Source organism: Perkinsus marinus (assembly GCF_000006405.1).
Source record: "Perkinsus marinus ATCC 50983 genomic scaffold scf_1104296971434, whole genome shotgun sequence".
Classification (NCBI taxonomy): Eukaryota; Perkinsozoa; order Perkinsida; family Perkinsidae; genus Perkinsus; species Perkinsus marinus.
In genome coordinates this window covers 163,896-190,681 of record NW_003202100.1, presented here as the reverse complement: position 1 = coordinate 190,681, position 26,786 = coordinate 163,896, and the positions used below count along the sequence as shown (strand labels likewise).

The 26,786-nt window shown below is 48.6% G+C and overlaps 10 protein-coding genes and 1 non-coding gene across 12 annotated transcripts; 4 read left to right on the top strand and 7 right to left on the bottom strand.

Annotated features, from left to right (window-relative positions):
* Nucleotides 1–9: 9 nt before the first annotated feature.
* Nucleotides 10–1,680, top strand: Pmar_PMAR010929 (hypothetical protein; the record flags this gene model as incomplete). Its single annotated transcript, XM_002766902.1, has 4 exons — nucleotides 10–338; nucleotides 381–1,359; nucleotides 1,447–1,569; nucleotides 1,624–1,680. The coding sequence occupies 4 exons, from the start codon at nucleotides 10–12 to the stop codon at nucleotides 1,678–1,680; spliced, it is 1,488 nt and encodes a 495-aa protein (XP_002766948.1).
* Nucleotides 1,681–2,908: 1,228 nt separating this feature from the next.
* Pmar_PMAR010928 (hypothetical protein) lies at nucleotides 2,909–4,315 on the bottom strand (the record flags this gene model as incomplete). Its single annotated transcript, XM_002766901.1, has 1 exon — nucleotides 2,909–4,315. One exon carries the CDS (start codon nucleotides 4,313–4,315, stop codon nucleotides 2,909–2,911), a length of 1,407 nt encoding a protein of 468 aa, XP_002766947.1.
* A 328-nt stretch (nucleotides 4,316–4,643) lies between these two features.
* Nucleotides 4,644–4,817, bottom strand: Pmar_PMAR010927 (hypothetical protein; the record flags this gene model as incomplete). The annotated part of the gene is made up of 1 exon (XM_002766900.1): nucleotides 4,644–4,817. A coding segment is annotated over one exon (174 nt), but the record flags the coding sequence as incomplete, so codon positions are not given.
* A 1,310-nt stretch (nucleotides 4,818–6,127) lies between these two features.
* Nucleotides 6,128–6,553, bottom strand: Pmar_PMAR010926 (60S ribosomal protein L39, putative; the record flags this gene model as incomplete). The annotated part of the gene is made up of 3 exons (XM_002766899.1): nucleotides 6,128–6,285; nucleotides 6,340–6,443; nucleotides 6,476–6,553. The coding sequence occupies 3 exons, from the start codon at nucleotides 6,551–6,553 to the stop codon at nucleotides 6,237–6,239; spliced, it is 231 nt and encodes a 76-aa protein (XP_002766945.1). The 3' UTR covers nucleotides 6,128–6,236.
* Nucleotides 6,554–8,298: 1,745 nt separating this feature from the next.
* Nucleotides 8,299–8,955, bottom strand: Pmar_PMAR010925 (hypothetical protein; the record flags this gene model as incomplete). The annotated part of the gene is made up of 1 exon (XM_002766898.1): nucleotides 8,299–8,955. One exon carries the CDS (start codon nucleotides 8,953–8,955, stop codon nucleotides 8,299–8,301), a length of 657 nt encoding a protein of 218 aa, XP_002766944.1.
* Nucleotides 8,956–9,171: 216 nt separating this feature from the next.
* On the bottom strand, nucleotides 9,172–18,205 carry Pmar_PMAR010923 (Ribosome biogenesis protein BOP1, putative). Of its 2 annotated transcripts, none has more exons than XM_002766895.1 (18): nucleotides 18,004–18,205; nucleotides 17,844–17,900; nucleotides 17,662–17,797; nucleotides 17,504–17,592; nucleotides 11,706–11,769; nucleotides 11,486–11,656; nucleotides 11,376–11,436; nucleotides 11,245–11,330; nucleotides 11,017–11,194; nucleotides 10,844–10,964; nucleotides 10,710–10,789; nucleotides 10,511–10,616; nucleotides 10,328–10,456; nucleotides 10,181–10,278; nucleotides 9,963–10,138; nucleotides 9,654–9,832; nucleotides 9,487–9,600; nucleotides 9,172–9,379 (listed from the first exon to the last, which is right to left on the bottom strand). In XM_002766895.1, the coding sequence occupies exons 1-18, from the start codon at nucleotides 18,177–18,179 to the stop codon at nucleotides 9,229–9,231; spliced, it is 2,172 nt and encodes a 723-aa protein (XP_002766941.1). In that variant the 5' UTR covers nucleotides 18,180–18,205; the 3' UTR covers nucleotides 9,172–9,228. The 2 variants fall into 2 exon arrangements, with proteins under 2 accessions (XP_002766941.1, XP_002766942.1); XM_002766896.1 differs by lacking the exons at nucleotides 17,504–17,592; nucleotides 17,662–17,797; nucleotides 17,844–17,900; nucleotides 18,004–18,205 and adding exons at nucleotides 11,821–11,909; nucleotides 11,979–12,114; nucleotides 12,161–12,217; nucleotides 12,321–12,511.
* On the top strand, nucleotides 14,617–16,451 carry Pmar_PMAR010924 (cathepsin L, putative; the record flags this gene model as incomplete). The annotated part of the gene is made up of 9 exons (XM_002766897.1): nucleotides 14,617–14,717; nucleotides 14,766–14,860; nucleotides 14,907–15,188; nucleotides 15,227–15,320; nucleotides 15,707–15,845; nucleotides 15,920–16,058; nucleotides 16,108–16,174; nucleotides 16,223–16,305; nucleotides 16,351–16,451. The coding sequence occupies 9 exons, from the start codon at nucleotides 14,617–14,619 to the stop codon at nucleotides 16,449–16,451; spliced, it is 1,101 nt and encodes a 366-aa protein (XP_002766943.1).
* Nucleotides 18,206–20,487: 2,282 nt separating the features above from the next.
* Pmar_PMAR010922 (hypothetical protein) lies at nucleotides 20,488–20,889 on the top strand (the record flags this gene model as incomplete). Its single annotated transcript, XM_002766894.1, has 1 exon — nucleotides 20,488–20,889. The coding sequence occupies one exon, from the start codon at nucleotides 20,488–20,490 to the stop codon at nucleotides 20,887–20,889; it is 402 nt and encodes a 133-aa protein (XP_002766940.1).
* A 1,932-nt stretch (nucleotides 20,890–22,821) lies between these two features.
* On the top strand, nucleotides 22,822–24,619 carry Pmar_PMAR010921 (thiolproteinase SmTP1, putative; the record flags this gene model as incomplete). The annotated part of the gene is made up of 10 exons (XM_002766893.1): nucleotides 22,822–22,922; nucleotides 22,970–23,064; nucleotides 23,111–23,230; nucleotides 23,279–23,392; nucleotides 23,431–23,524; nucleotides 23,911–24,049; nucleotides 24,121–24,262; nucleotides 24,312–24,378; nucleotides 24,427–24,509; nucleotides 24,555–24,619. The coding sequence occupies 10 exons, from the start codon at nucleotides 22,822–22,824 to the stop codon at nucleotides 24,617–24,619; spliced, it is 1,020 nt and encodes a 339-aa protein (XP_002766939.1).
* On the bottom strand, nucleotides 23,619–23,688 carry Pmar_PMAR010920. The gene has a single exon. It is a non-coding gene; the product is annotated as a tRNA-Gly (tRNA).
* Nucleotides 24,620–25,182: 563 nt separating the features above from the next.
* On the bottom strand, nucleotides 25,183–26,310 carry Pmar_PMAR010919 (ribosome biogenesis protein bop1, putative; the record flags this gene model as incomplete). The annotated part of the gene is made up of 6 exons (XM_002766892.1): nucleotides 25,183–25,470; nucleotides 25,520–25,583; nucleotides 25,635–25,723; nucleotides 25,793–25,928; nucleotides 25,975–26,031; nucleotides 26,135–26,310. The coding sequence occupies 6 exons, from the start codon at nucleotides 26,308–26,310 to the stop codon at nucleotides 25,183–25,185; spliced, it is 810 nt and encodes a 269-aa protein (XP_002766938.1).
* Between the last annotated feature and the right edge of the window lie 476 nt (nucleotides 26,311–26,786).

Genomic DNA, 26,786 nt, shown 5'->3' with positions numbered 1-26,786 from the left:
CGCGTGTAAATGACTGAGTTCAGTGCACAGACACTGTTTGAAAAAAGCAAGGCCGACCCTTCCCTCCTCGACGCCCTCCTGGAGGAACCTCAAACACTTGAGGAGATCGTCGCGACCTGCAACTCTGGCGAAGAAGCCGCCTGCAAGTTGGTGTGCAATATGTGCAGCAGACCTGCAGCTGAGAATCTCCGACGGATATGTATAGAGCAGGACGTCATTGGGAAGTGTATAGAGGCACCGAGCAAGGCTAGAGTGTCCCTCCTGAGGGCTCTCATTACGGGAAATGAAAAGTGTGGGGAGATGCTGTATGAGGAACTGGGCGGGAGCTCAGAAAAACTGTGAGTCCTAACATTGGCTTAGTCGTGAGGTACGTGCTGCAGGTATTGGCTGATATCAAGCACTGCCACGACGGGTGATCGGGCGTGGCTACTATTGTTGAACTTTGGACATCTGTGGAAGTGTTATCCTGATGGTCTCCCTCTACTGCTCTATCTCACTCTTGCTAATGACATTGGCAACGCTGATGCCGCGCCGGGGGAGGAGGTCGACGTGAGCCGCTACGCAGTCACCCTGCTTACGGGTACACTGCTGGACAGACTGACAGATATAGTGAAGGCGTGGATGCGGCTGACCCCTGAAGAGTTGCAGAATTTCATAATGCGAGCCTATGCTGACACTGACACTCTGAATGGATCGGCAGAGGGGCCTGTGAATCTCAAGTCGATGCCGAGCCAATCGACGGTGATATCTTTCTTACTGCGTATCATGCAACAGATAGTGGATAGGGATAACTACGAGAAGATCTCTGACTGTGTGGCGACCTTGTTGGTCATGGCCTACGCCTATTTCGAAGCGGTGTGTCATCTACCAAGGCAGGGCCTCAATACTATGGTAGAAGACCATAGGGAGGATCTTGGAGGGCTTGGCGATGCTTATCACGAGGTCTTTGATGACCCCCAAGGGCTGGCCGAAGTATATGCCCAGGTTATGACTGATTTGCTCAGTGTAGCTAACCATCTGGCCCTCAGCGAGTATCGTGATCGAGATAGAATATCTCAGCTTGACAAAGCAGGAGTCTTCTTTTCTCTGGGACTCCTCCGTGGTGTGCATTTCGTGCGCTTTCCGCAGCTATTGGGGAAGGATGATGTGACGCTGCCGGACACAGTCCGACCCGATGATGTTTATAAGTCTTCGAGGAGCGAAGCTTTCACGTTCATCTGCGACCACATACCCGCGGCCACTATACTCCGTCTTGTGGCCAATTGTCTCGCTAACTCCCCCGTTGCCCAGGATAACCTCATCCACTACGACAAGCGCCTCATACCGACCCTCCTCTCGCACTGCATTGTGGACCCCCGGGTAAGTCGTTTGTGTCGAATTTAGCTCACTGTGTGGTGGATATGTTCAATCTGTTAATTGTGAACGGGTTGTTGAATACGCCGGTAGGTGCCACTGCTCCGCGAGGGAGCTGTTTTCGCTGTGCAATGCGCAACTGCGGGAAATGCAGAAATGCAGACCCTGATTGGAGACGCCTTGGGTAAAGGAGAATCGAAGAATTGGGCAGCACGAGTGAGGACGGGTGGTCTCGTGGTCGAGCTCAACCTTATAGTGGCTTCCTTTCAGGAGCACATGCGTTTCGTTGAAGCTCCGATAAGCAAGAAGGCGCCCGAAGAATCTTAGAGTTCCCATAACGATCAACGTTCCTTCACGTAGGCGTCTTTGCGTTTTGCGACAGTGGTGGTACAAAACTGCGAAAGGACGATTGTCGCTCCCAGGGCGATCATACACCAAGACTTAATCGCATATGAGAGCGCCCGGGGACGGGTTACGCTATGTTGGTCGTCTTGAATCTTCGATGCAGCTAGGGCCGCTGGAAGACCAGTTGAATGAGTGAGGTTGGCAGGGCTGGACTGCATTCGTGATCTACAAGATTCTGGAGGGAGATTCGTCTGGTCAGACAATCAACTCGAGTAATTTCGAAAATATTCAGCAAACCAAACCCAGTCAGGCCGTGCCTCAAGCATTGTGGCATCCGTGTCTCATGTATTCATGCGCAGGCCCGTGCAAAAGCGTTAGGACTGATAGGATGGATTCCTCACCGTGTCGTCCCCACAACAATGACTTCGGTGACACTCACCCAGCCAATGAATAAAAATTGTTCAACGAACAGAACTAAGATGCCACACATGACAGACAGAAAGAACTCAACACTATCACAAGAAGTTCGAGAAAAATAATACAGTTTTGCCATGGCGAAGAGCTCCTCTTAATTACTCAGTCTACCCCCACTTCGCCACCTCCTTCTCCACGTCCTCCACTGCGCACCCCAACTGTGTCAACCTCGCCAGCCTATTCCTTATCATCAGTTCCTCTTGACCAAGACGGTCCCGCCGACGACTGTGGGCTCGAACGTCACATAGGAGGTCAGCCAGCAGAACAGCCTTGGCCTCTTCGGAGTCTTCCGAGGGATTTGAAGTCTTTACGCTACTCCACTGGTCGCTCACCGTACCAGACGGCGGCATCTCCACCTTAGAGGTTCTGCTCATATACAAAGGGCGCTTCTCCGATGATACTCTGAGTGGCGATGAGGAGCCAACAAGACTGGTCTTCTGACCGACTGAATAGGTGCTCAACAGAGAGGCGTCTTCCACTGAGGGACGGGGCTTGCTCAAACCCAACTTGATCGAGTGTCGACTGACAGCCTGGGCGAGGGTAGAGGTACCGCCACTACGGGAAGGTTGGGGAGGCTTCCTTGGTCTTTCTCCTAGGGGAACTGAATCTACGGCATGCTCGAGCTCAGTCACTTGGTCGTATATTGTAGAGGAGGATAGCATCCCTACGAAATGGAAGTCCAAACTCACTCATTGACACAACCCAAGGCCAGCATAGTATCGAAATAGTATTATAATTATGCATCGAGCCGAGCAATGTATCCGCTCAGCTTCCCAGACTTCTCCTCATTTCGAACAGGTTCAACGGATACCCCAGGGACCGACCTCACAGCCTTAGACCACGACTTGAAGCCATAGCGTGCCAGATCAACCGGTCCATCCCGGTCAGACTCTACTCTGTGCTTTATTAGTGAAATATTACAACCCGGATTCTCTGCTACTATCGACTTGATGACTCCCTCTATTTCCGAGGGTAGACGGAACATCTCATGCTTCCGTTCAGACAGCCACGCTTGGAGCTCCTCTCCTTCAAGATTCCCCTCCAAAACCTTCGCCGTGCGCAAAACTCGACCCTTGACAACCAGCTCCTCTCGTGTGCATCTATCAACGAATCTATCAGCGGCCCCTGACGATTTGAAGTAGAGAAAAGCGTGGCCCCTGACGGCACCAGTCTGCTTCTCCAACGGTATAGCGCATCGATCAACTCCCTTCTCCCCCATCCACCCATTCACAGCATCCCGCAGTTCCCCAAGTCCGGTACTACGATCAACATTAGACACGAAGACAGTGCGATCAGCAGGGGTGTGCTTCCGAGGCCGCTTAGCTGCAGGATCGCTGGTCTCCCCCACCTTACGCTTCTCCCGCACCCTCCGTTCTGCCTCACAGTCCTTCACTACCTCGGCCACATGAACGTCCACCTTCTTCGACTTCTCCTTGAAAGTAGCCAACCAGTCAGGAGTCTCCTCCGCCACTTCAACGTGAGGGAAACTGTCGGCCAGGGCTCCTATGAGCCGCAAAATATCCGTCTCGGGTAAAGGTAAGCGACACCCGAGTGTCTCTCGAACACATCGATACATAGCATGGTCATCTGGTCGTTGGATACCCTCATCCACGCACTTGGCGAGGAGCTCGACGATGCAGTCTATGACTCTGCCCATTTTCGTATGGTTAAGTCTGAGCTTCACTTCTCTTGCTACAGGTACGAAGCACTCAACGGTGTTGAACCGGATCCCTCTGAGGGCGACAGTGACAGATTCTTCTCGAACCTCTTTAGAGACGACGGGAACATCAACTCGAATGTATGGTGCGCTGAGCATCATTCCAGGGCGACTCCTGGGAGGGGCCTTCCGCCGTACGATCGCTCCTTCTACCATCATCAGCCTTAATACCAGACCGCCCAGTTCTTTATCAGAGGTCGCTGACACTATCCGAGCAGCATCCCCTGAGGCCTCATCGAAGGAGGACCGCAGAGGTCCGAACACGCACTCAAACTGGCTGCTACCCTGAGCCTCGTAGTAGACGTAATAAGAGTTACCACCATTGCACTTGAGGACACTGCAATGTGCTCGAGGGTTGACCGAGCCGGCGCAGTAGACGGAGTCTCTTCTCTCGGGAGGCAGACTCGAGGCCCACTTGGGTCGCATCTCTTCAAGCCTGAACAATGACCTCAGTTCCAATGGTGTCCACACTGACCATAGTCGCCCCTCCCCAACCCAAGACCGGCCACTCCCCGCACAAGAAATTTATTCTCTCGCGGCTTGAACATGCAATGGGAAGTGATAGTAGAGGTGGTAGTAGCCATACCGACCTCACGAACGAGCAGCTCCGGCGCGGCGCTTAGCCTTTGCTCGCTGGGCACATTGAAAGCGTAGCCAAGATGTTTGCGTGTGGCCTTCTGGTGGTGGTGGGGGCGTTCGAGACCTACTAGCATCGCCCTTAAGAACCAAATACCCCAGAGAGGATACTACCACCTTAGCCGAGGAGAGACACACTGGTGTCGCCGAGTCCGAGAGGCACTCCTTCCTCGAGATGGCGGCCGAGGATTATTATCTCCCTCCTGATGGCCACGAGCTGGTGAAGTGCAACGACGTAGTACCTCCAGCTCAGCCCGCAAAGATGCGTTCTCGAGACGGAGGGCTCGGACCTCTAAAATGGAAGGTAAGCACTACAGCTGACATAAACAATAACATTAGTACCTTCATCAAGCTCTTTGAGCCTCCATTCTAATACTGCCGCCCCCCGGGATCGATCCGGGGACTGGTATCGGCTAACATCAGCTGCTACATACACTGACCGCCGTGCTACGCCTCTCATCTCTCCCCATTCAGTAGGCATGAGCCGAGGCAACGTAGTTGATGGCAGTCTACTATTAAGCCTCGCTACTGGACTGGATGCAGGCGCTGCTCTCTCGCTAGGTATTGTACCCCCAAGGGACTTGGGCGTGGCGATGAGTACAGGTGTGGCCGGTACGTCCTCACTGGTCCTGATGGGAGCATCTGAGACCCTTTCTGGAGAGACGGAGTCATCCCTCAGCGGCCAAGAGCAATCGTGCCTCTCTCTCGATCGTCTCCACCATGGCGTGCTCGACAGAGGGTGCTCAATTGACTCTCGTAGTGGCCGTAACGGAGGAGGCGCCGGCGGAGCTCCCCGTTTCACTTGCCGTAACTCTTCCCGTAGGGCCCGCACCTCAGCCGCTAGTGTCGCTCTGGACTCCCCTGTAGGACGATTGGAATCATTATTATATCGCGGTGGCATGGACGTGCAGAAAGTAGTCAACCTGACGCCCATTTCCCACACCAAACCATACCACACTTTGCCCACTTCCCATCTCTAGTAAACAAATCAAATTTATATCTACACAACAGAGGTAATGAAAGATCTGATGCAAGAAGACAGGACATAGTCGTGGAGGAGGATCGTCATCACACATGACCATTGCATATCTTGCTCGTCGAGCTGTTCACCGGCCACTCGAGTCGTCTCCAGTATCGTGATAATTATCAACTTACATTAGGATCAGTGCAGATCTTGGTAATACTGTTCAGCGGCTACTTCTATAGCGCCTCCAGTGAAGTATGTTGTCATCATCCCTATTCCGTTGCATATCAGCCTTACTTTATATGGTCTTCACTAGAACTCAGGTTAACGAGATTCCATACATTTTGGTTCATCATCATCAACTCCTTGCTTTCGATGCCTCAGACTATGGGTGGTTGTGATTATATCTCCACATCTAAAGTCAGACGAACGAGACCTTCACAGTTAGTCATCATAGGCAGCAGCATTGGTAGCTATACGAGCTTGAAAGGCCGGCGACCCCACTGGTAGGGGTAGTCGGTGAGTAAAGGCTCAATAGCTATGGCGTACTACTTAGATGGTGCGACTATAGGACAAGTCGACCACCTGCGTAAGTACGCGCTTTCGCCCATATTGAATCAACACAACACGTAGAGAAGTCGGCGTCCAGTGGCAATCAGCAGGAAGGCTCCAACAGTTGTGAGCTGCACTGCTTGGAAGTAATACTCGGTAGAGTGAGGTATTACTACTACCACCGAAGACCAACACTTAGATACCGATCTTAGTGCGCCTCCAGTGACGACGCTTGGCGTTGTACCTGTGATGATGATGACAGTGAGAAGGAGAGGAGGAAGAAGGTGGGAGTTGATACCTGATGGTGTTGTTGGTCCTCATTCGGAACCACTGAGGCAGAGGGCGATTCTGCTTGATCTTCTTGCCCAAAGTTCTCTTAGTCTTGAAGGACTTGATGGAACCCTAAACATGAATAATGGTTGAAATGCACACACCGAGGCGGTCGAACGACACCAACGACAATAAGGTAGAGCAGCAGCGGTTAGGTGATTGAGAGTATCCCTTATTACCATGCTGGATGGACGGCTGATTTGTCTACTACCTCACGCCGAGGAGATGTAAATCGATCACGTGATCGATTTCAATAAGCGCGACTCGGCGCGACATCCCGAGTCGGGATTCCCGACTTGGGCGATGTAGTGGAAGTTCCACTGTGGAAATAGGTGGTAGGGAACATATATAACGGGAACATATTGATTTATGGCCGAACCCGATGACCAGTGCTCTTTTGATAATAGCTCCTTTAGTGAAATACTCGAACCGAATCTCGAGGAGTAGCGGCTTGACGACAGGGTCCATATCCTCTAAAACGTTCTCTCGATCAAGAAGGTATACCCGAACTGGATGCCTAGGGAAAGACGGGTGATGAGAGATACAAGGACAAAGTTTCTTACAACCCTCCAGTCTTCGTAGGTAGTCTCCGTGTGCATCATAAGGGTTCCCTAGTTCAGACTAGCAGTGATCTTGACTCCAGAATAATGCAACACAGGCAAGTACTAGACGTCTCAATACCACCGTTATACTCATGTCGACTTAGAGGATAGTAATACCTTCTTACGATCGTGGTATGATACACTTACGATTCCGACTATGAATCACATATCATATGGCACTGACTGCTGGACTGAGTCCTTCACTTGGCATCCTGAATAGGTGAATAGGGAAATTTCCACTATTAACACCGACAATGGCATCACTCGTTAACGCAACAATTCAGCTTGCATGGAGTCAACTCTACTCGAATCAGCTTGCATGGAGTCAACTCTACTCGAATCAGGTTGCATGGAGTCAACTCTACTCGAATCAACTTGCATGGAGTCTAATTTACCCGAGTGAACAGAATAGGCTTCGACCAAACGAGAACAAACATCGCAACATGTATCTGCAACATGTATCTGCCCTAGCGAACAGCGAAATTGGTCCTATTAGGAGCGAAACTGGCGGCGTGGAGCAGCCCCACTGATTAAGTCGCTACCCATTGTTTGTCACAGGAATAGTAGGAGACAGCCAATACCCATACTGTTATCGGGATAGTCACCAGAGTAGCCATTGTGGTTACAAAGTGTAACTTACAATCAAGTGCGTCCCCATAACGCCACCAGGAAGTTTAATCTTTCTTTTTATGATCATTAATGACTTCACGTCAACTTGGCGACTACATTGCCACACCCCTATGCACAATTTTGGTGTGGCAACCGTTCGATTTGGAAGGTTCACATCCCTTCATCATGCAATCTCTATAAAGTTTCACACTCAAAAGCAGCCTCAGTAACTGCCGTTTGTATGAATTATCCTCGAAATACCAACACCCAACCGAACGAAACTTATCGACTCAACTCAGAAACAATACATATGCAGATATAATAGATCAGTTATCAGCCACGACGCAGAAAACACAAATAATTCTAGTATCACGCAAAAACACGGAAATTCACAGCCTGCCCACAAGAACAAATATCATCAACGTCAACACTACCCAACCGAAGTTGCACTTGGGCGAACTAAACACCTTCAGCGGTATTTGATACCCTATCAGGCATACCCTCACAACGAGTTGCTTGTGAGCTCGTCGAAAGGGCGATGATGATGATGTCGATCATAATGCTCATAACTTTACACATTCGCAGACAGGCAAAGCGAATTAGTGTCATTAAACACTAGGGATTCCAGTCGCTGAACAAGGTTTAGTAACTAGAATAACACACATATACTACTACCGCATAATAGAAGTATACGAAGAAAGTCAACCAACAGTATTTCAGAAAACGTTGCCGATAACAAGGGTTCCGAGAGCAGCACCCCCTGCAATCGAAATTGCGGTTCTAACGCCATTTGAGGCAGGAACGACCGGGGGAGGGGCAGGGGCCTTGGTAGTGCCAGTAGCTCCCTCATATACACACTGCTGAGCGGCTGACCATCCATCAGGCATTTGACTAGGAGGGTAGTACTTCATCGTCTTCGTCTGGTAATCCGGGCAATAGCACTTCTTCAGACCACCATGGCAAACACGACCACTATCGGGCTCCCACACCAAACAGTATCCACCAGGCTCCTCTTCAGCACAGTAGTCTTCCCAACAGTCCATCAGCTTCACTGGATCGGGCGTGATACACGTATTGTTACCAGGATTGAACTGGTAATCGAGACACCAACCAGTAGGGCATGCAGCAACGTCACCAGCAGGCAAAGGCGTGGTACCAGTTTGGGTACCATTGCTACTGGCACCAGTAGTGACACTAGACGTAGGACCATTAGGGGAACCCTGTTGCGATGGAGCAGTAGTCATAGCAGGGCTCGAGGTCGCGGCGTTGTCGTTGCCAGCAGGAGTCGTTACGACAGTACCGTTGGAATCAACAGCCCCAGAGAGGGCGATCAAATAAGCAGCACTTACGGCAAATGACTTGAAGAACTTCATATACAGAAATGGGAAGATAAGGCAGTAACTTCAACAACAAAAAAACCTAATTTTGTCTCCACACACAACAAGTCCACGATGAGTTTTTAGCTAAGAACTTATGGCTGCTAGCACACAATCACGACGTCTACCTCAATGAGATTAATTGCAAAGTCAATTGCGCGGGTTCCAGTAATGAACACAAGTCTCTACCTAGTCAAGCTGATAATGACGTATAATGCTGGTAGAGAAACGTTGGGACAGTTGTTGAGGAGCATCCCGAATAACTTCAACTTATACCCACATCTGGACACGACCGTCTCCCATTGTAAGGAGGATCCAAGGCTGATGAGGGTGCCACGAGCAAGAGAGAATTCGACCACCATCCTTAGGGCGTAGCTTCTTCACTGGGACCACCAGTGGATTCGACATAGCATCGTTGTACCTTACACACAGCAACAGTGACACGGAGTGTCCCCTTATGGGGACAGCAGCCCACACAATTCCTTATACCAGTTTAGGAGAACGACAGAACATTGCATGGTAACCTACACTTTCGCGTGGAATATATGAGCACTGCCATCATCAGAGCAGGTTGCCATAAGAGGAAGCCTTCCCGCGGCCAAGGGATGGAATTCAACATCACGAACCACTCGCTTATGATATCTGTCAAAAATATGGTCATCAGCAGCTCATGGGGAAGCAAGAGGAGAGTATACCTCCAAGTCTTCCAAGGCTTATTGCCAAGCTCATTATCGAACCAACACAATCTTCTATCCTGACTGACTATGGTCAAATGCTCACCGGTCCCAGGGAAGACCGAAATCGCCATGATATGCTGAGCGCCCGAGACGTAGGTACGCACCAAGGACTGAGCCTTCAGATCATACAGCCGGACCTGATACACATCATAATGCAACCATCACACTGTGATATCTATTCTGAAAAGCACAAGTCCCTGCACGTATATACCATCCTCGTGCACGCATGCACAAACTCCCAAGAACATGACCAATCCTAGGACCTACATTCTTCTGAGTGCAGATATAGAACTGCGGTTTCCGAGGATGGAAGGCCGAGGCCTGTATCTTGCCACCCTTCGACTTGCTGAACGGTCTGATAGTCTTCTGAGACCTCAGGTTGTGTATAACACACTGAGACCTCACTTGTACCGCATTGGGCGCCACATGGGATAGATACCATCCTACCAACGACATCACTCAGAGCTCTCCAGGGACCAGGTTACCTTTAGGGTGCCACGTTAGTTTAGTGATATCAGCGCGTTCATCAGCCTTAATGAGAAGACCCTCAAACCCTGGAGCATCGCTAACGGCAGTCCAATCCCTGAAACCTTGATAAATCCTCAACCTCATGTGAAGGGCTTCGAGATCACCCATCCTCAACTGGCTCCAAAAGGTCAGCATTGGCCGTCGGTCGCCTCGGACCGGCCGACTCCTCCTCGTCCTCATCCTCACTCTCCTCATCCTCCTCTGCCGCCGGCGATGCCTTCACACACTGCGGCCTGATTGCCCAACCGTAATTGCGCAAAACAATACCTGCAATGCTTCGAGCTTACCTGAGTAGTTCCACCGTTCCGTTATTGGTGCCCACGGCCAGAATATCAGCATATTTAGGGTGCCACGAGACACACAGTGGTGACACGTCTACCTCAACTTCAACCACTGAAAAAGGCAGTCACTCGCCAACACCAGAGCGGTTCCTTCTACTACACTCTCCCTCATCGTTTTTCTGTTTAACGATTGCCTTAGTCGGACTCCTTTGCAGAAGGCAGCATCCACTGAGTGTATCCCATATCCTCAACCCATCAGCAGCACAGGTTGCCAACAGCTCCCCACTGAACAGACCAAGACGTGATTTCTCAATGGCGTGGTATAAGCAAAGGCCTCACGTAGCATTGAAGCTGCTGTCAGTGACCTTCTCATGGTGGCCCTTGAAGTCGACACCCACAGTAGTAGGGAAGGGTCGGAGGTCCGAAGGTGACGGCAATTGTGGCAACAACGACAACGGATCTGGCCAGAGACGATCAGCCGCGAGTCCGAGTGGGCATATCAGACGAATTACCAACATTCATCTTCTTCTTCACCACTCGAGGACAAAGATAAAGATCGAGGCATCGCTCGAAACGTTCCTTGAGGAAATCTCTGTAGAAGGGAACGTGTCGCAAACAGGCGAATTTCTGCGGCATATAATTCTGCTTCCTAATACTGTCATCACCGGCCTCCCATTCAGCTTTCTCAGCCTAGGACCACCATGTGAGAAGAAGACGAAGCAACAACACCGTGAGCTTACATCATCGAATAGATACTCATCCGGAGGGTTGTAGCTCTCACTGTGAGTAGGCAGGGCCTGCTTCGGAGCTGGTATTGGCGCTGGGCCTAAGGCAGGCTGCGTCAAAAGAAGGATGCCAGAATCAATCTCACCCTTCAGCTTCCTGCCCTCCCCTTCCTCGTCCTCATCGCCCCAAGCATCAAACACTTCTTCCTGAAACGCGACATGCAATTGGGTTTCGTCGAGGAGTGGTATAAGATACCTCCTCCTTCGCAGGCTTCTCCTCCTTAGGCTTGATAATGCCGGCCCTTATGAGCTTGATCAATCTCTTGACCTTACGAGCCTCGTCTTGGTCCGGCATGAACGACTTCTTCGTAAGGTATCGAGTTCTCATTGGGTGAATTTTGTCTTCTATACGGTCCTCATACTCAACCTACCATGATTAGCCTTGGTTACTATGCCTAGACACCTCACCACCCTACCTGGAATTCCTCATCCTCATCGCCATCACCACGACCAGTAGGGAAAAAGCCCTTTCGGATACGCCTGAGGTCGGCATTGAATGACAGGCGGCCAGTTGACTACGGCTGATCTCACTGTATGATCCTGAGGTCGGTGTCACTTAGCTTGATCTCCCTGTCGTTCTTGATATCAGTGACGGTGCGCCAAGCATCGGGATCCTCGGCCTAACAAGCGACAGCTATATTAGCACGATGAATCTGACCTCCTCCATACAATGCCTGGGCCCTTACTACCGCTCTCAAGAGAGTATCTATCTCGGAAGTCTTCACAGTGCGTGCAATCTTTTTCCCAGAGATATCATAACCAATATGATCATGATTGTCGAGATACCACTTCAGCGGTACTTTGCCTATACGGTTCCGAGTATACCTGAGATGATGCAGCTCTTCAATATCCTCCACTTTTGGCCCCTTACTCATCATCAGAGTCGTCCGAATCGTAATCGTCCTCGGTCTCGGAAGACTCCTCCCCTCTGAAAATGACAAGAACAAATAAGCAATTCCTCTACCACTTAGAGTAATTCGATTCGGCGAGATTCGCCAGCTTTTGAGTCCTCCCCATAGCCTTGATATTACTCCTCATCACCACTGGCATGTGTACTTGCATTTTCAACAATATCGTCTCCAATTTCGAAACCGGGAGTATCCTCAGAGTCTTCCAACTCTTGCAGGGCCGCATCCTCCTCACGAACGGGTTTGGGAGCCTCGAAAGCTTCAGGCAGCACTTGGCGAGTCTTCTTTGCAGAAGGCATGGTGTGGACCACACTGAAAAAGCACTGACTTGTGACTTGTTGCCTACTCAAGACGATAACGATTATATCAAAATGCGTGAAAAATTCCAGTACCGGAATTATTTGCATAAACGGCGAGGCCACCTGCTAGTACAGCACCCTATATACTGGCATGGACCAGGAACCACACTTAAGCCCCCCCCCGCCACTTGGCGACAACGCTGTTGTATCTTTTGGCGCCCCTATTGGTGGCTTGGATGTCGTACATCGAGTTATCAAAATACGCGAGGATGACACTCTGGTAGTATTGGAGGGTTTCTGTTGATAACACCTCATCATTACGGTGCATACTTTTGGAAGATACACAATGTAAGACATACCTCTCCCTGCCGACGATTTAGTGCCTCGTGATGGTATACTGACAAACACAGGAAGCGGAAGGAGCTGGCCCATCGAAATGATGGGAGTCATCACCCCCAGGCAATTTGTGATTGTCACAATACTGCGTAGGTACCGATAGGTTCAGTAACTATTCAATCCCTCGTATGTCTAAGCACGGACATCGTCAGCTCCAATTTCTCCTTGGGTCGATCTCCCTCAGCTGTTCCCTGGTACACATCGGGCTACTCTCCGGCCTCGACGGTAATGCTTTGGGCAGTGTTGAAATTTGTGCACATGGTCACCGACATATGTCGGTGAGGAAGCACCAAGAACTTAGGGAAGGCTCTCACAAGTGAGGAACCTCTCTGGGATGGGAAGGTGTGTTGCAGTGACTGCGGCCAATTGCGTCATGTTTCGACATGTCAAGTAGTAAATGTTCAAAGTCGTCGAGGAGATTTTTGACACTTTGACATGTCCATTACACGCGGAAGGATGATCTATAGACATGCCTGGCCAGGTGCTATGCATTGGCCTATCGTGGACTTTAGTATCGACAATTTATTGCCGAAATGAGGGTGGGGTATCGCTAGGACACGTCTCTGTCAAACTTGACACGTTCCAACGAAGTCGACACTCAAGTGCCCAAGTTCAGTTGCAACTCACTTTGAGCATTTATGTGTATCGATGGTTCGTTTCGTTACGCCCTAAAATTCTCTTCATCTCAAACGTACGCCTGTTTCTGGATGATAATTTTTCGAGGCTTGATAATGTCGCGATGCTAACCATAATATGTGTGAACAAATAACATCGCGGTAGGGTTGCATTCCTCCCTGGGAAGGCACTTGGGTGTCTCTCATGTTTCGGATGGTAGTCTCATCCGAATATCAACCACTTCATAGTGAAGCTTCTGGAATATGACAGCTTGGTCCTCGTGAGTAATGATACTATAGTTTTGGTCCCAGTTTGAATCCAATTCAGCAGTGTACTCCACGGAGTGGAGTGATGTGAGATTCTCTGTGGGAGGGATGCAAGAGGCCATTGGCCTCAGGCCAAGCAGTAGTATGAGATGCCTCTTCCTTTGCCGAGAGCGAAGCTACTATCGTGTTGTTTATGGGGGGGGGCTCCCTATACAGGCGGGTGGTCATTTTACGCTTACCACACATCGGTGCAGCCATAACGCTATTTTGGCGCAAATGTGTAGACATGTCGCATTGTGCAGGCGGACGAGTTTGATTATCAAATTCGGATTTGTGTTTCCTTGTATAGGACTATCACACTTGATACAGGTCACCCCTCTTCAAGGGGACTTCTTGTTCTTAGCTGGGCCTTTTTACCAGGTGCTAGGACTTGAGATGCAAGACTTTTTGGATTCGCGTAATACCGCATAGTGAAATGTCAATTCTGAATCCGTAGAGATAACCTCACGTTGTGGCTGGGGTGATGGCTGGCCTCCGAGTGCTCATGTTCCATAACATGGAAGAAGACTCACTTCGCTCCGCTCATCGAGTTTGTGCGTGAACGTAGCGTAGTGTTCACGTGAAGTTTTAAGGCTTTCATCGCTTTGGAACTTCCTGAGTGCCAACTTGGCACTGCCAAGTCTACTACGACTTCCCTCTAAGAATGAACACCGTTTCCATACCCAATTTCTTGGGATCGCAAGAAAATTGGGAATCGCCGCCACCCTAGCGGGTAGCAGTACCGGTCTTCCCCTTAGAAAGTCTACAAACAACCCCAACTTATCAGTGGGCTTTGCTTCTCAAATGCGCACTATCGTCTCATTCGTTCTCCTCTCAATCCTACCTGCGTTCGAGTGCTTGAACGAGGGAACTGTGGACTTGGCATTTACCGATTTCCAGCATAAGTAAGGTGGTCGTCAAGTGGTGTTGCATTATGATGTTTTTGCGTGCAGATTCGGTAAAAAATACGAGTCTAAGGAGGAAGAAATGAAAAGGAATGCCATCTTCCAGGCCAATCTCCATCACATCGAGCAAGTCAACGCTCAGAGTGAGTAACATCATATTCGCCATGAGCCGAGTGGCTAGCTATGCAGATCTGTCTTACACGCTGGGTGTCAACGAGTATGCGGACCTCACACACGAGGAGTTCGTCGCCCAGAAGGTCGGTATTTTAAAGATGGATGCGAGGAGGGATGTTAAGTTTGATGTCGAAGGTAGGACCAGTTGTATTTCGCATGCCAGATTGAGTCTCTTTGTGTCAGATAATGCCACAGAGCTCTCAGCCGGCGTGGATTGGAGAGATGCAACTGGCGATGTATTAACCCCGATTAAGAATCAAGGAGCCTGTGGAAGCTGCTGGGCTTTCTCATCGACCGGTAACGTCTCTTGGACGTACTTGTGTGAACCTTTGCAGGTACTCTCGAGTCGCTGTATGCCATCGGCACGGGTCAGCTCCGGTCGTTCTCTGAGCAGCAGCTTGTCGATTGCAGTAGAGGCTATGGGACCGGGTAAGTGGCATCGATTGGCCTTGGTACTAGGAGCCATGATAAAGACAAGAATATAGTTTTTTCATGGCTCCTAAGACCGAGGCCAATCATGGTACATTATCCGAGGATCGAACTCGGGTCAAAACTATGGCACCGTTGTATTCTACCACTAGACCAAAGCCAATCAGCAGCATATTCATGTGTTTCTCGTCCAGTTTTGGAGGACTATATGTTTGCTCTCCTCAGCTGAGCCTAAGAATTCTTCACTGAATAAAAGAATGTATATACGAATTTGGGTGAGCAATGGTTTCGAAGATTTCCTCAAAATTTCGATATTCTCAACAACACATGTAGTTGAGTATGTCTATATTTAACCCTAGGAAATTTTCACACAGCTCACATTTCAGTGGATGTGCTGGAGGCTGGATGTATCAAGCTTTTGATTATGTGAGGGATAAAGGGATCGATCTCGAGTTTACCTACCTTTATGAAGGAAGTGACAATACTTGCCAAAAGTGCCTTGAGAAACGATCCGACGGCATTAAGGTAATATTTGTATCGAACACTGCTACTATCATCATCATCATCATCATCATCATCATCATCATCATTCCTAATAGGCCGGGATTGTTACTGGCTGGTCCCAGCTACAACAAACTGAGCAGGCTTTGATGCTGAAGATACAGAGGAGTCCAGTCTCCGTCGCCATGTATGCTTCGGATCACGATTTCCAATTTTATAGCGGTGGAATATACTCTGGTAAGTTTTGCGCTCAATGCTGATGTGTAAGGATTATCACCGGTTTCAGGTGACTGTAATTATCAGATTGATCACGCTGTTGTGATGGTTGGTTATGGCAGCGTAGTTGGAGGAGAGTAAGAATAGGGCACCGTATGGATGCTTACCGCAACTTTTTTTGTCAGTTATTTCATCGGCAGAAATTCTTGGGGAACTTCCTGGGGTATGGCTGGGTACTTTTACTTGAAGCGAGGAGTTTCCGGTTACGGTGAGCTTAGACATTCATTATGACATCCACAGTCGTCCTTTTCAGGTCAATGCAGCATACTCGAGTACATGTATGTTCCGATTATGAAGTTTCATGATAAGCTCCGGACCGGAACCTCCGGTATAAGTCCCAGTAAAGATCAGTAATTCTAGTATGATCACGATCCGTAGAAAAACGTCTTGACCATCTATTATATCCAATGATTATATTCCAATCACTCACTTTCATCATGCGACAACTATTTGTTCCCCTTAGCCGCTCTTTGCTAACAACGAAATTTAGGGATTTCTCATCTTACAAAGCATTGCGGCTTCTTATTACTTTCCACAAAGTTTTGACAAAACGTTCGAGACCCTATAACTCAATGATTTCACCATGTTGTGTTTGGTAAGGGACAACTTCTAACTAGGATGGAAAATTATGCACATGGTCAACTACATGTGTCAGTCACAACATGAAGGGTTTGAGGATGTTTTGGAAATTTCTTGTCGGATTCTGAAAACTTCTATCTGAATTAGTATACAGTTTATATACGCAGTTGGATACGATATATGCTTGTGTAATAAGCGAGGAAACTCTTGAGCTCAGCTGAGGAGAGCGAACATATATACCAACAGTGGCTTTTCCATGGCTTCCGGTGCCATATGGTGTAGTAGACATATGTGCCCGATCATGGCTGGTAGAGTTATTACCAGCATCCAGTCGACTTTTACTTTCAGGTAGTTGGCTTTATTATAATGATCGCATCATCCTTTATCGCAGTCCTTGGTATTTTCATCACTGGCGGTTACTCTGGAGATGGTTATGCTAATACACAGCCTTTTTATTAAGTAGTGATTTCGTCGAGGAGCGGTATGAAATACATCCTCCTTCGCAGGCTTCTCCTCCTTAGACTTGATAATTCCCGCCCTTATGAGCTTGATCAATCTCTTGACCTTACGGGCCTCGTCTTGGTCCGGCATGAACGACTTCTTCGTGGGGTATCGAGTCCTCATTGGGTGAATTTTGTCTTCTATACGGTCCTCATACTCAACCTACCATGATTAGCCTTGGTTACTACTCCTAGACACCTCACCACCCTACCTGGAATTCCTCATCCTCATCGCCATCACCACGACCAGTAGGGAAAAAGCCCTTCCGGATACGCCTGAGGTCGGCATTGAATGACAGGCGGCCAGTTGACTACGGCTGATCTCACTGTATGATCCTGAGGTCGGTGTCACTTAGCTTGATCTCCCTATCGTTCTTGATATCAGTGACGGTGCGCCAAGCATCGGGATCCTCAGCCTAACAAGCGACAGCTATGTTAGCACGATGAATCTGACCTCCTCCATACAATGCCTGGGCCCTTACTACCGCTCTCAAGAGAGTATCTATCTCGGAAGTCTTCACAGTGCGTGCAATCTTTTTTCCAGAGATATCATAACCAATATGATCATGGTTGTCGAGATACCACTTCAGCGGTACTTTGCCTATACGGTTCCGAGTATACCTGAGATGATGCAGCTCTTCAATATCCTCCACTTTTGGCCCCTTACTCATCATCAGAGTCGTCCGAATCGTAATCGTCCTCAGTCTCGGAAGATTCCTCCCCTCTGAAAATGACAAGAACAAATAAGCAATCTCTCTACCAGTTAGAGTAATTCGATTCGGGGAGATTCGTCAGCTTTTGAGTCCTCCCCACAGCCTTGATATTACTCCTCATCACCACTGGCATGTGTACTTGCATTTTCAACAATATCGTCTCCAATTTCGAAACCGGGAGTATCCTCAGAGTCTTCCAACTCTTGCAGGGCCGCATCCTCCTCACGAACGGGTTTGGGAGCCTCGGAAGCTTCAGGCAGCACTTGGCGAGTCTCCTTTGTAGAAGGCATGGTGTGGACCACACTGAAAAAGCACTGACTTGTGACTTGTTGCCTACTCAAGACGATAACGATTATATCAAAATGCGTGAAAAATTCCAGTACCGGAATTATTTGCATAAACGGCGAGGCCACCTGCTAGTACAGCACCCTATATACTGGCATGGACCAGGAACCACACTTAAGCCCCCCCCCGCCACTTGGCGACAACGCTGTTGTATCTTTTGGCGCCCCTATTGGTGGCTTGGATGTCGTACATCGAGTTATCAAAATACGCGAGGATGACACTCTGGTAGTATTGGAGGGTTTCTGTTGATAACACCTCATCATTACGGTGCATACTTTTGGAAGATACACAATGTAAGACATACCTCTCCCTGCCGACGATTTAGTGCCTCGTGATGGTATACTGACAAACACAGGAAGCGGAAGGAGCTGGCCCATCGAAATGATGGGAGTCATCACCCCCAGGCAATTTGTGATTGTCACAATACTGCGTAGGTACCGATAGGTTCAGTAACTATTCAATCCCTCGTATGTCTAAGCACGGACATCGTCAGCTCCAATTTCTCCTTGGGTCGATCTCCCTCAGCTGTTCCCTGGTACACATCGGGCTACTCTCCGGCCTCGACGGTAATGCTTTGGGCAGTGTTGAAATTTGTGCACATGGTCACCGACATATGTCGGTGAGGAAGCACCAAGAACTTAGGAAGGCTCTCACAAGTGAGGAACCTCTCTGAGATGGGAAGGTGTGTGTTAAGGATCGGTCTAATTGTGAGCGTTACCCTCGGACTGCTGATGAACACAGGTTCCCAAGACAAGGACGAAACCTGCTCTTATCTTAAAGGAGCACAGTGCGAGACACGTTCTTAGCTATGCACAACGCTATGCATGAAAGGCGCATAATCGCGCCATCTACTACAGGTATCTCTCTGTAATACTTCAACCTGGATGGCCGTTTGTATTGGAAACGGCGAGTTCCCCTGTCTGATCTGTTAGCCTTCGAGCAACGTTTATCCCAAGAACCACTTGATATCACGGCCCGAGATATCTCTTCATGGCTAGGTACGTTGGCGTCTCATCAACCGGTACTGCGATGACTACGACCATCAGTAGCTATCGGTAAGCGACTTCTGGGTCGCTCTATTGGTTCCGACTACTCGCGCTAGAATGAGGCTCCGGCCCCTAATGTCTCAGCATATTGTATCCAGTTGGCCAACCAACTTCGAGATCGCGGCGATCCAGCGCGAGGACCTTGGCAATTACCATCGAGGGAAGAAGATGTTTATTGCTACGTTGATTGCTCGGACATTGCCAAGTCCGTTCGTGTGACAACTTAGCCGACACAGTTACCCGGGTGGATTTCAACATCAACCCCTACTGTGCGGAGAACGACGCCCACAAGCTTGTCGCCTTCGTTCCACGGCTGGGGGGCGAGGGACAGGCTTGGTGGCCATCAAACTCCGAGCTGAGGCGAGCCCAAGGAGTCGGTCCGTTGGCGGAACTAGAGAAGAAAGATGGTCTGCCAATCCTACCAGAGTGCCTGCACAAAGACGTGATTCTGAAACTCCACACGTCGTTGGTACATGCAGGCGAGAAAGCTGTCACAAAAGTTCTGAAGCGGGTATTTTATATACCAAACTTGGCTTCCTCCGCTCACTCCGCTCTCCAAGGGTGTCAGGATGAGCGCTGTCGCCGCGAACGAGCCAAGAAGACTCCACTAAACACGGCTGCACCCAGAAGATTGGCTACGTTCCCGTGGGAAATGGTGGCTGCAGATGTTACCTATTATCTTGGTCAACCTATATTGGTCACTGTTGATGAGTACAGCCGATATGCAACGGCTCGACCAATAAGAAGCGAGTCAGGCGAGAATATCTGGACAGCCTCATGCTCAATCTTCACAACATCTTTGCTGGGGTGGCCCTTGTATCTTCGGTGTGATCGTGGAACGGGTTTTTTTTCACTCCGTTCTCGACTTCGACGACGAGGGGTTACATTGGTCGCAACTAGCGGCTATAGACCAACTGCCAACGCATGCGTGGAGAGGTTGAATCGTACCCTTAAAACTAAACTTATGTATCTACCTTCGACGCTGCCTCTGGTGGACAAGCTACAACAGTGCCTAGAAGCCTACAACAGTACTCCACATAGCGCTACGGGAGAAGCCCCAACGGAGAGGTTCCTAGGGCGACAACTACGTACCGGAGCCGAACAACCCGTGGCAGTTCCTCCTCCAGAAGGAGAAGTCTCCTTCAACGTCGGTCAGCAAGTATGGGTATTGAAACCTCCACATGAACGACGTACCGGTGAGCGCTTTATGCCTTCCAAGTACCGCGTTGTCACTTCGTCTACTCATTCTTCTACTTTGGAAAGAGTTGCCGACCCATCGGTCCAACTCTTGAATGTTGCCAATGATCGGATCATCTCCGCCCACACCGAGGAGTGTCCCGAGATCATTGATGAAGACAATGGTTCTGCCCATTCTGGTGACCTTACTATATCGTCTAACTCTGTCAGCTCCGCGTCGGTGCGCAACGACCCGGTATCTGACGGAGTCCAACCAGATCCGAATCGGCAGGCGGAGCTCCAACTAGAAGGTGCACCAGAAGTTCATGGTTTGACCAGAACGTTGCGTCATCGCCATGTTCCCGTACGGTTTATTCCGGGTGGTAGCCCGCGAGAGACTAGTTTCGACAGTGATGGATATCCTAAAGAGTAAATCATTATGTCATCTACGTAGATGTTAGTCCTTTTTTGTCCTTATATTGGTAAATCATGATTCGTTTTCTAGTCGATAATACCTCCGCTCTACCTGTGATGAACAGGGGGACGAGGTTGAAGTACCACAGAGAGATACCTGTAGTAGACGGCGCGATTATGCGCCTTTCATGCATAGCGTTGTGCATAGCTAAGAACGTGTCTCGCACTGTGCTCCTTTAAGAAAAGAGCAGGTTTCGTCCTTGTCTTGGGAACCTGTGTTCATCAACAGTCCGAGGGTAACGCTCACAATTAGACCGATCCTTAACAGTGTGTTGCAGTGACTGCGGCCAATTGCGTTATGTTTCGACATGTCAAGTGAATGTTCAAAGTCGTCGAGGACGTTTTTGACACTTTGACATGTCCATTACACGCGGAAGGGTGATCTATGGACATGCCTGTCCAGGTGCTATCCATTGGCCTATCGTGGACTTTAGTATCGACAATTTCTTGCCGAAAGGAGCGTGGGGTATCGCTAGGACACGTCTCTGTCAAATTTGACACGTTCCAACGAAGTCGACACTCAAGTGCCCAAGTTCAGTTGCAACTCACTTTGAGCATTCATGTGTATCGATGGTTCCTTTCGTTACGCCCTAAAATTCTCTTCATCTCAAACGTACGCCTGTTTCTGGATGATGATTTTCCGAGGCTTGATAATTTTGCGATGCTAACCATAATATGGATGAACAAATGCGTTAAGGTTGCATTCCTCCCTCGGAAGGCACTTGGGTATCTCCCATGTTTCGGATGGTAGTCTCATCCGAATATCAACCACTTCATAGTGAAGCTTCTGGAATATGACAGCTTGGTCCTCGTGAGTAATGATATCATAGTTTTGGTCCCAGTTTGAATCCAATTCAGCAGTGTACTCCACGGAGTGGAGTGATGTGAGATTCTCTGTGGGAGGGATGCAAGAGGCCATTGGCCTCAGGCCAAGCAGTAGTATGAGATGCCTCTTCCTTTGCCGAGAGCGAAGCTACTATCGTGTTGTTTATGGGGGGGGCTCCCTATACAGGAGGGTGGTCATTTTACGCTGACCACACATCGGTGCAGCCATAACGCTATTTTGGCGCAAATGTGTAGACACGTCGCATTGTGCAGGCGGACGAGTTTGATTATCAAATTCGGCTTTGGGTTCCCTTGTATAGGACTATTACACTTCATGCAGGTGTTAGAGGAACGTTGAGGGCAACTTTTTAGTCCTTTAAGTTTATAGGGTTCTGCCAAGGCCTGCTACCTCCTGCTACCTTTGTTGTTTGTGCGTTTGCGTCTGCGTGCCAACTTGCACGTGTACACAGCTGTAGTGTCAGATTCATTGTACCACGATCCATATTGTAGAGATTGGTACAGTAGCCATCTTGGCTCAAGTTCTGCCTTGTTGGGTTCAGTCAACGTCCACCAACCCTCAAGCGAGCGGACTACCTGACGTTAACGAGGTCACCCCTCTTCAAGGGGACTTCTTGTTCTTAGCTGGGCCTTGTTACCAGGTGCTAGGACTTGAGATGCAGGACTTCCTGGATTCGCGTTATAACGCATAGTGAAATGTCAATTATAAATCCGTAGAGATAGGCTCACGTAGTGTGTGTGATGGCTGGCCTCCGAATGTTCATGTTCCATAACATGGAAGAAGAATCACTTCGCTCCGCTCGTCGATTTTGTGCGTGAACGTAGCGTAGTGTTCACGTGAAGTTTTAAGGCTTTCATCGCTTTGGAACTTCCTGAGTGCCAAGTCTACTACGACTTCCTTCTAAGAAGGAACACCGTTCCCATACCCAATTTCTTGGGATCGCAAGGAAATTGGGAATCGCCGCCACCCTAGCGGGTAGCAGTACCGGTCTTCCCCTTAGAAAGTGTACAAACAACCCCGACATTATCAGTGGGCTTTGCTTCTCAAATGCGCACTATCGTCTCATTCGTTCTCCTTTCAATCCTACCTGCGTTCGAGTGCTTGAACGAGGGAACTGCGGACTTGGCTTTTACCGATTTCCAGCATAAGTGAAGTGGTCGTCAAGTGGTGTTTCATTCTGATGTCTTGCGTGCAGGTTCGGTAAAAAATACGAGTCTAAGGAGGAAGAAATGAAAAGGAATGCCATCTTCCAAGCCAATCTCCATCACATCGAGCAAGTCAACGCTCAGAGTGAGTAACATCATATTCGCCATGAGCCGAGTGGCTAGCTATGCAGATCTGTCTTACACGCTGGGTGTCAACGAGTATGCGGACCTCACACACGAGGAGTTCGTCGCCCAGAAGGTCGGTATTTTAAAGATGGATGCGAGGAGGGATGTTAAGTTTGATGTTGAAGGTAGGACCAGTTGTATTTCGCATGCCAGATTGAGTCTCTTTGTGTCAGCTAATGCCACAGAGCTCCCAACCGACGTGGATTGGAGACATGCAACTGGCGATGTATTAACCCCGATTAAGAATCAAGGAGCCTGTGGAAGCTGCTGGGCTTTCTCAACGACCGGTAACGTCTCTTGGACGTACTTGTGTGAACCTTTGCAGGTACTCTCGAGTCGCTGTATGCCATCGGCACGGGTCAGCTCCGGTCGCTCTCCGCGCAGCAGCTTGTCGATTGCAGTAGAGGCTATGGGACCGGGTAAGTGGCATCGATTGGCCTTGGTACTAGGAGCCATGATAAAGACAAGAATATAGTTTTTTCATGGCTCCTAAGACCGAGGCCAATCATGGTACATTATCCGAGGATCGAACTCGGGTCACAACTATGGCAACGTTGTATTCTACCACTAGACCAAAGCCAATCAGCAGCATATTCATGTGTTTCTCATCCAGTTTTGGAGGACTATATGTTTGCTCTCCTCAGCTGAGCCTAAGAATTCTTCACTGAATAAAAGAATTTATATACGAATTTGGGTGAGCAATGATTTCGAAGATTTCCTCAAAATTTCAATATTCTCACCAACACATGTAGTTGAGTATGTCTACATTTTACACTAGGAAATTTTCACACAGCTCACATTTCAGTGGATGTGCTGGAGGCTGGATGTATCAAGCTTTTGATTATGTAAAGGATAAAGGGATCGATCTAGAGTCAACCTACCCTTATGAAGGAAGTGACAATACTTGCCAAAACTCCCTTGAGAAACGATCCGACGGCATAAAGGTAATATTTGTATCGAACACTACTACTACTACTACTACTACTACTACTATCATCATCATCATACCTAACAGGCCGGGGTTGTTACTGGCTGGTCCCAGCTAGAACGAACTGAGCAGGCTTTGATGACGAAGATAGTTAAAAGTCCAGTCTCCGTTGCCTTGTATGCTTCGGATCATGATTTCCAATTTTACAGCGGTGGAGTATACTCGTCTGGTAAATTTTGCGCTCAATGCTGATGTGTAAGGATTACTACAGGTTTCAGATAACTGTAATCATCAGATTGATCACGCTGTTGTGATGATTGGTTATGGCAGCGTATTTGGACGAGAGTAAGAATATGGCACCGTATGGATGCTTACTGCAACTTTTTTTATCAGTTATTTCATCGGCAGAAATTCTTGGGGAACTTCCTGGGGTATAGCTGGGTACTTTTACTTGAAGCGAGGAGTTTCCAGTTACGGTGAGCTTCGACATTCATTATGACATCCACTGTCGTCCTTCTCAGGTCAATGCAACGTACTCGAGTACATGTATGTTCCGACTATCAAGATCCATAAAAAAGCGTCTTGACCATTTATTATATCCAATGATTATATTCCAATCACTCACTTCCATCGTGCGACAACTATTTGTTCCCCTTAGCCGCTCTTTGCTAACAACGAAATTTAGGGATTTCCCATCTTACAAAGCATTGCGGCTTCTTATTACTTTCCAAAAAGTTTTGACAAAACGTTTGAGACCCTATAACTCAATGATTTCACCATGTTGTGTTTGGTAAGGGACAACTTCTAACTAGGATGGAAAATTATGCACATGGTCAACTACATGTGTCAGTCACAACATGAAGGGTTTGAGTAAGGTTTGGAAATTTCTTGTCGGATTCTGAAAACTTCTATCTGAATTAGTATACAGTTTATATACGCAGTTGGATACGATATATGCTTGTGTAATAAGCGAGGAAACTCTTGAGCTCAGCTGAGGAGAGCGAACATATATACCAACAGTGGCTTTTCCATGGCTCCCGGTGCCATATGGTGTAGTAGACATATGTGCCCGATCATGGCTGGTAGAGTTATTACCAGCCACCAGTCGACTTTTACTTTCAGGTAGTTGGCTTTATTATAATGATCGCATCATCCTTTATCGCAGTCCTTGGTATTGTCATCACTGGCGGTTACTCTGGAGATGGTTATGCTAATACACAGCCTTTTCATTAAGTAGTGATTTCGTCGAGGAGCGGTATGAAATACATCCTCCTTCGCAGGCTTCTCCTCCTTAGGCTTGATAATTCCCGCCCTTATGAGCTTGATCAATCTATTGACCTTACGGGCCTCGTCTTGGTCCGGCATGAACGACTTCTTCGTGGGGTATCGAGTCCTCATTGGGTGAATTTTGTCTTCTATACGGTCCTCATACTCAACCTACCATGATTAGCCTTGGTTACTACTCCTAGACACCTCACCACCCTACCTGGAATTCCTCATCCTCATCGCCATCACCACGACCAGTAGGGAAAAAGCCCTTCCGGATACGCCTGAGGTCGGCATTGAATGACAGGCGGCCAGTTGACTACGGCTGATCTCACTGTATGATCCTGAGGTCGGTGTCACTTAGCTTGATCTCCCTGTCGTTCTTGATATCAGTGACGGTGCGCCAAGCATCGGGATCCTCAGCCTAACAAGCGACAGCTATGTTAGCACGATGAATCTGATCTCCTCCATACAATGCCTGGGCCCTTACTACCGCTCTCAAGAGAGTATCTATCTCGGAAGTCTTCACAGTGCGTGCAATCTTTTTTCCAGAGATATCATAACCAATATGATCATGGTTGTCGAGATACCACTTCAGCGGTACTTTGCCTATACGGTTCCGAGTATACCTGAGATGATGCAGCTCTTCAATATCCTCCACTTTTGGCCCCTTACTCATCATCAGAGTCGTCCGAATCGTAATCGTCCTCAGTCTCGGAAGATTCCTCCCCTCTGAAAATGACAAGAACAAATAAGCAATCTCTCTACCAGTTAGAGTAATTCGATTCGGGGAGATTCGTCAGCTTTTGAGTCCTCCCCACAGCCTTGATATTACTCCTCATCACCACTGGCATGTGTACTTGCATTTTCAACAATATCGTCTCCAATTTCGAAACCGGGAGTATCCTTAGAGTCTTCCAACTCTTGCAGGGCCGCATCCTCCTCACGAACGGGTTTGGGAGCCTCGGAAGCTTCAGGCAGTACTTGGCGAGTCTCCTTTGTAGAAGGCATGGTGTGGACCACACTGAAAAAGCACTGACTTGTGACTTGTTGCCTACTCAAGACGATAACGATTATATCAAAATGCGTGAAAAATTCCAGTACCGGAATTATTTGCATAAACGGCGAGGCCACCTGCTAGAACAGCACCCTATTATAGGGTCCCTATATACTGGCATGGACCAGGAACCACACTTAAGCCCCCTCCCGCCACTTGGCGACAACGCTGTTGTATCTTTTGGCGCCCCTATTGGTGGCTTGGATGTCGTACATCGAGTTATCAAAATACGCGAGGATGACACTCTGGTAGTATTGGAGGGTTTCTGTTTTTTTTTACAAAAAATGGTTCAATGCTGACACGGCGCGTTTGAAATCGTCCTTCCGATTGCGTTCAGTCGGGAAACACTCAGGCGGTAAGGAATTCCACAGATCGAGCGCCCTAATCCACCGACGATAGATGGTTAGATCGCTATTCTTCTTCGAAACTA

Bases quoted from the DNA above. Each gene is read 5' to 3' on its own strand.
- Pmar_PMAR010923 (XM_002766895.1), bottom strand. From the start codon at position 18,179: ATGCCTTCTACAAAGGAGACTCGCCAAGTGCTGCCTGAAGCTTCCGAG. The intron at 10,457-10,510 runs GTAAGCTCGAAG...TTGGGCAATCAG, and splicing joins GGAACGGTGGAACTACTCAG to GCCGCAGTGTGTGAAGGCAT. The intron at 10,139-10,180 runs GTAACCTGGTCC...TGTCGTTGGTAG, and splicing joins ACTAACGTGGCACCCTAAAG to GATGGTATCTATCCCATGTG.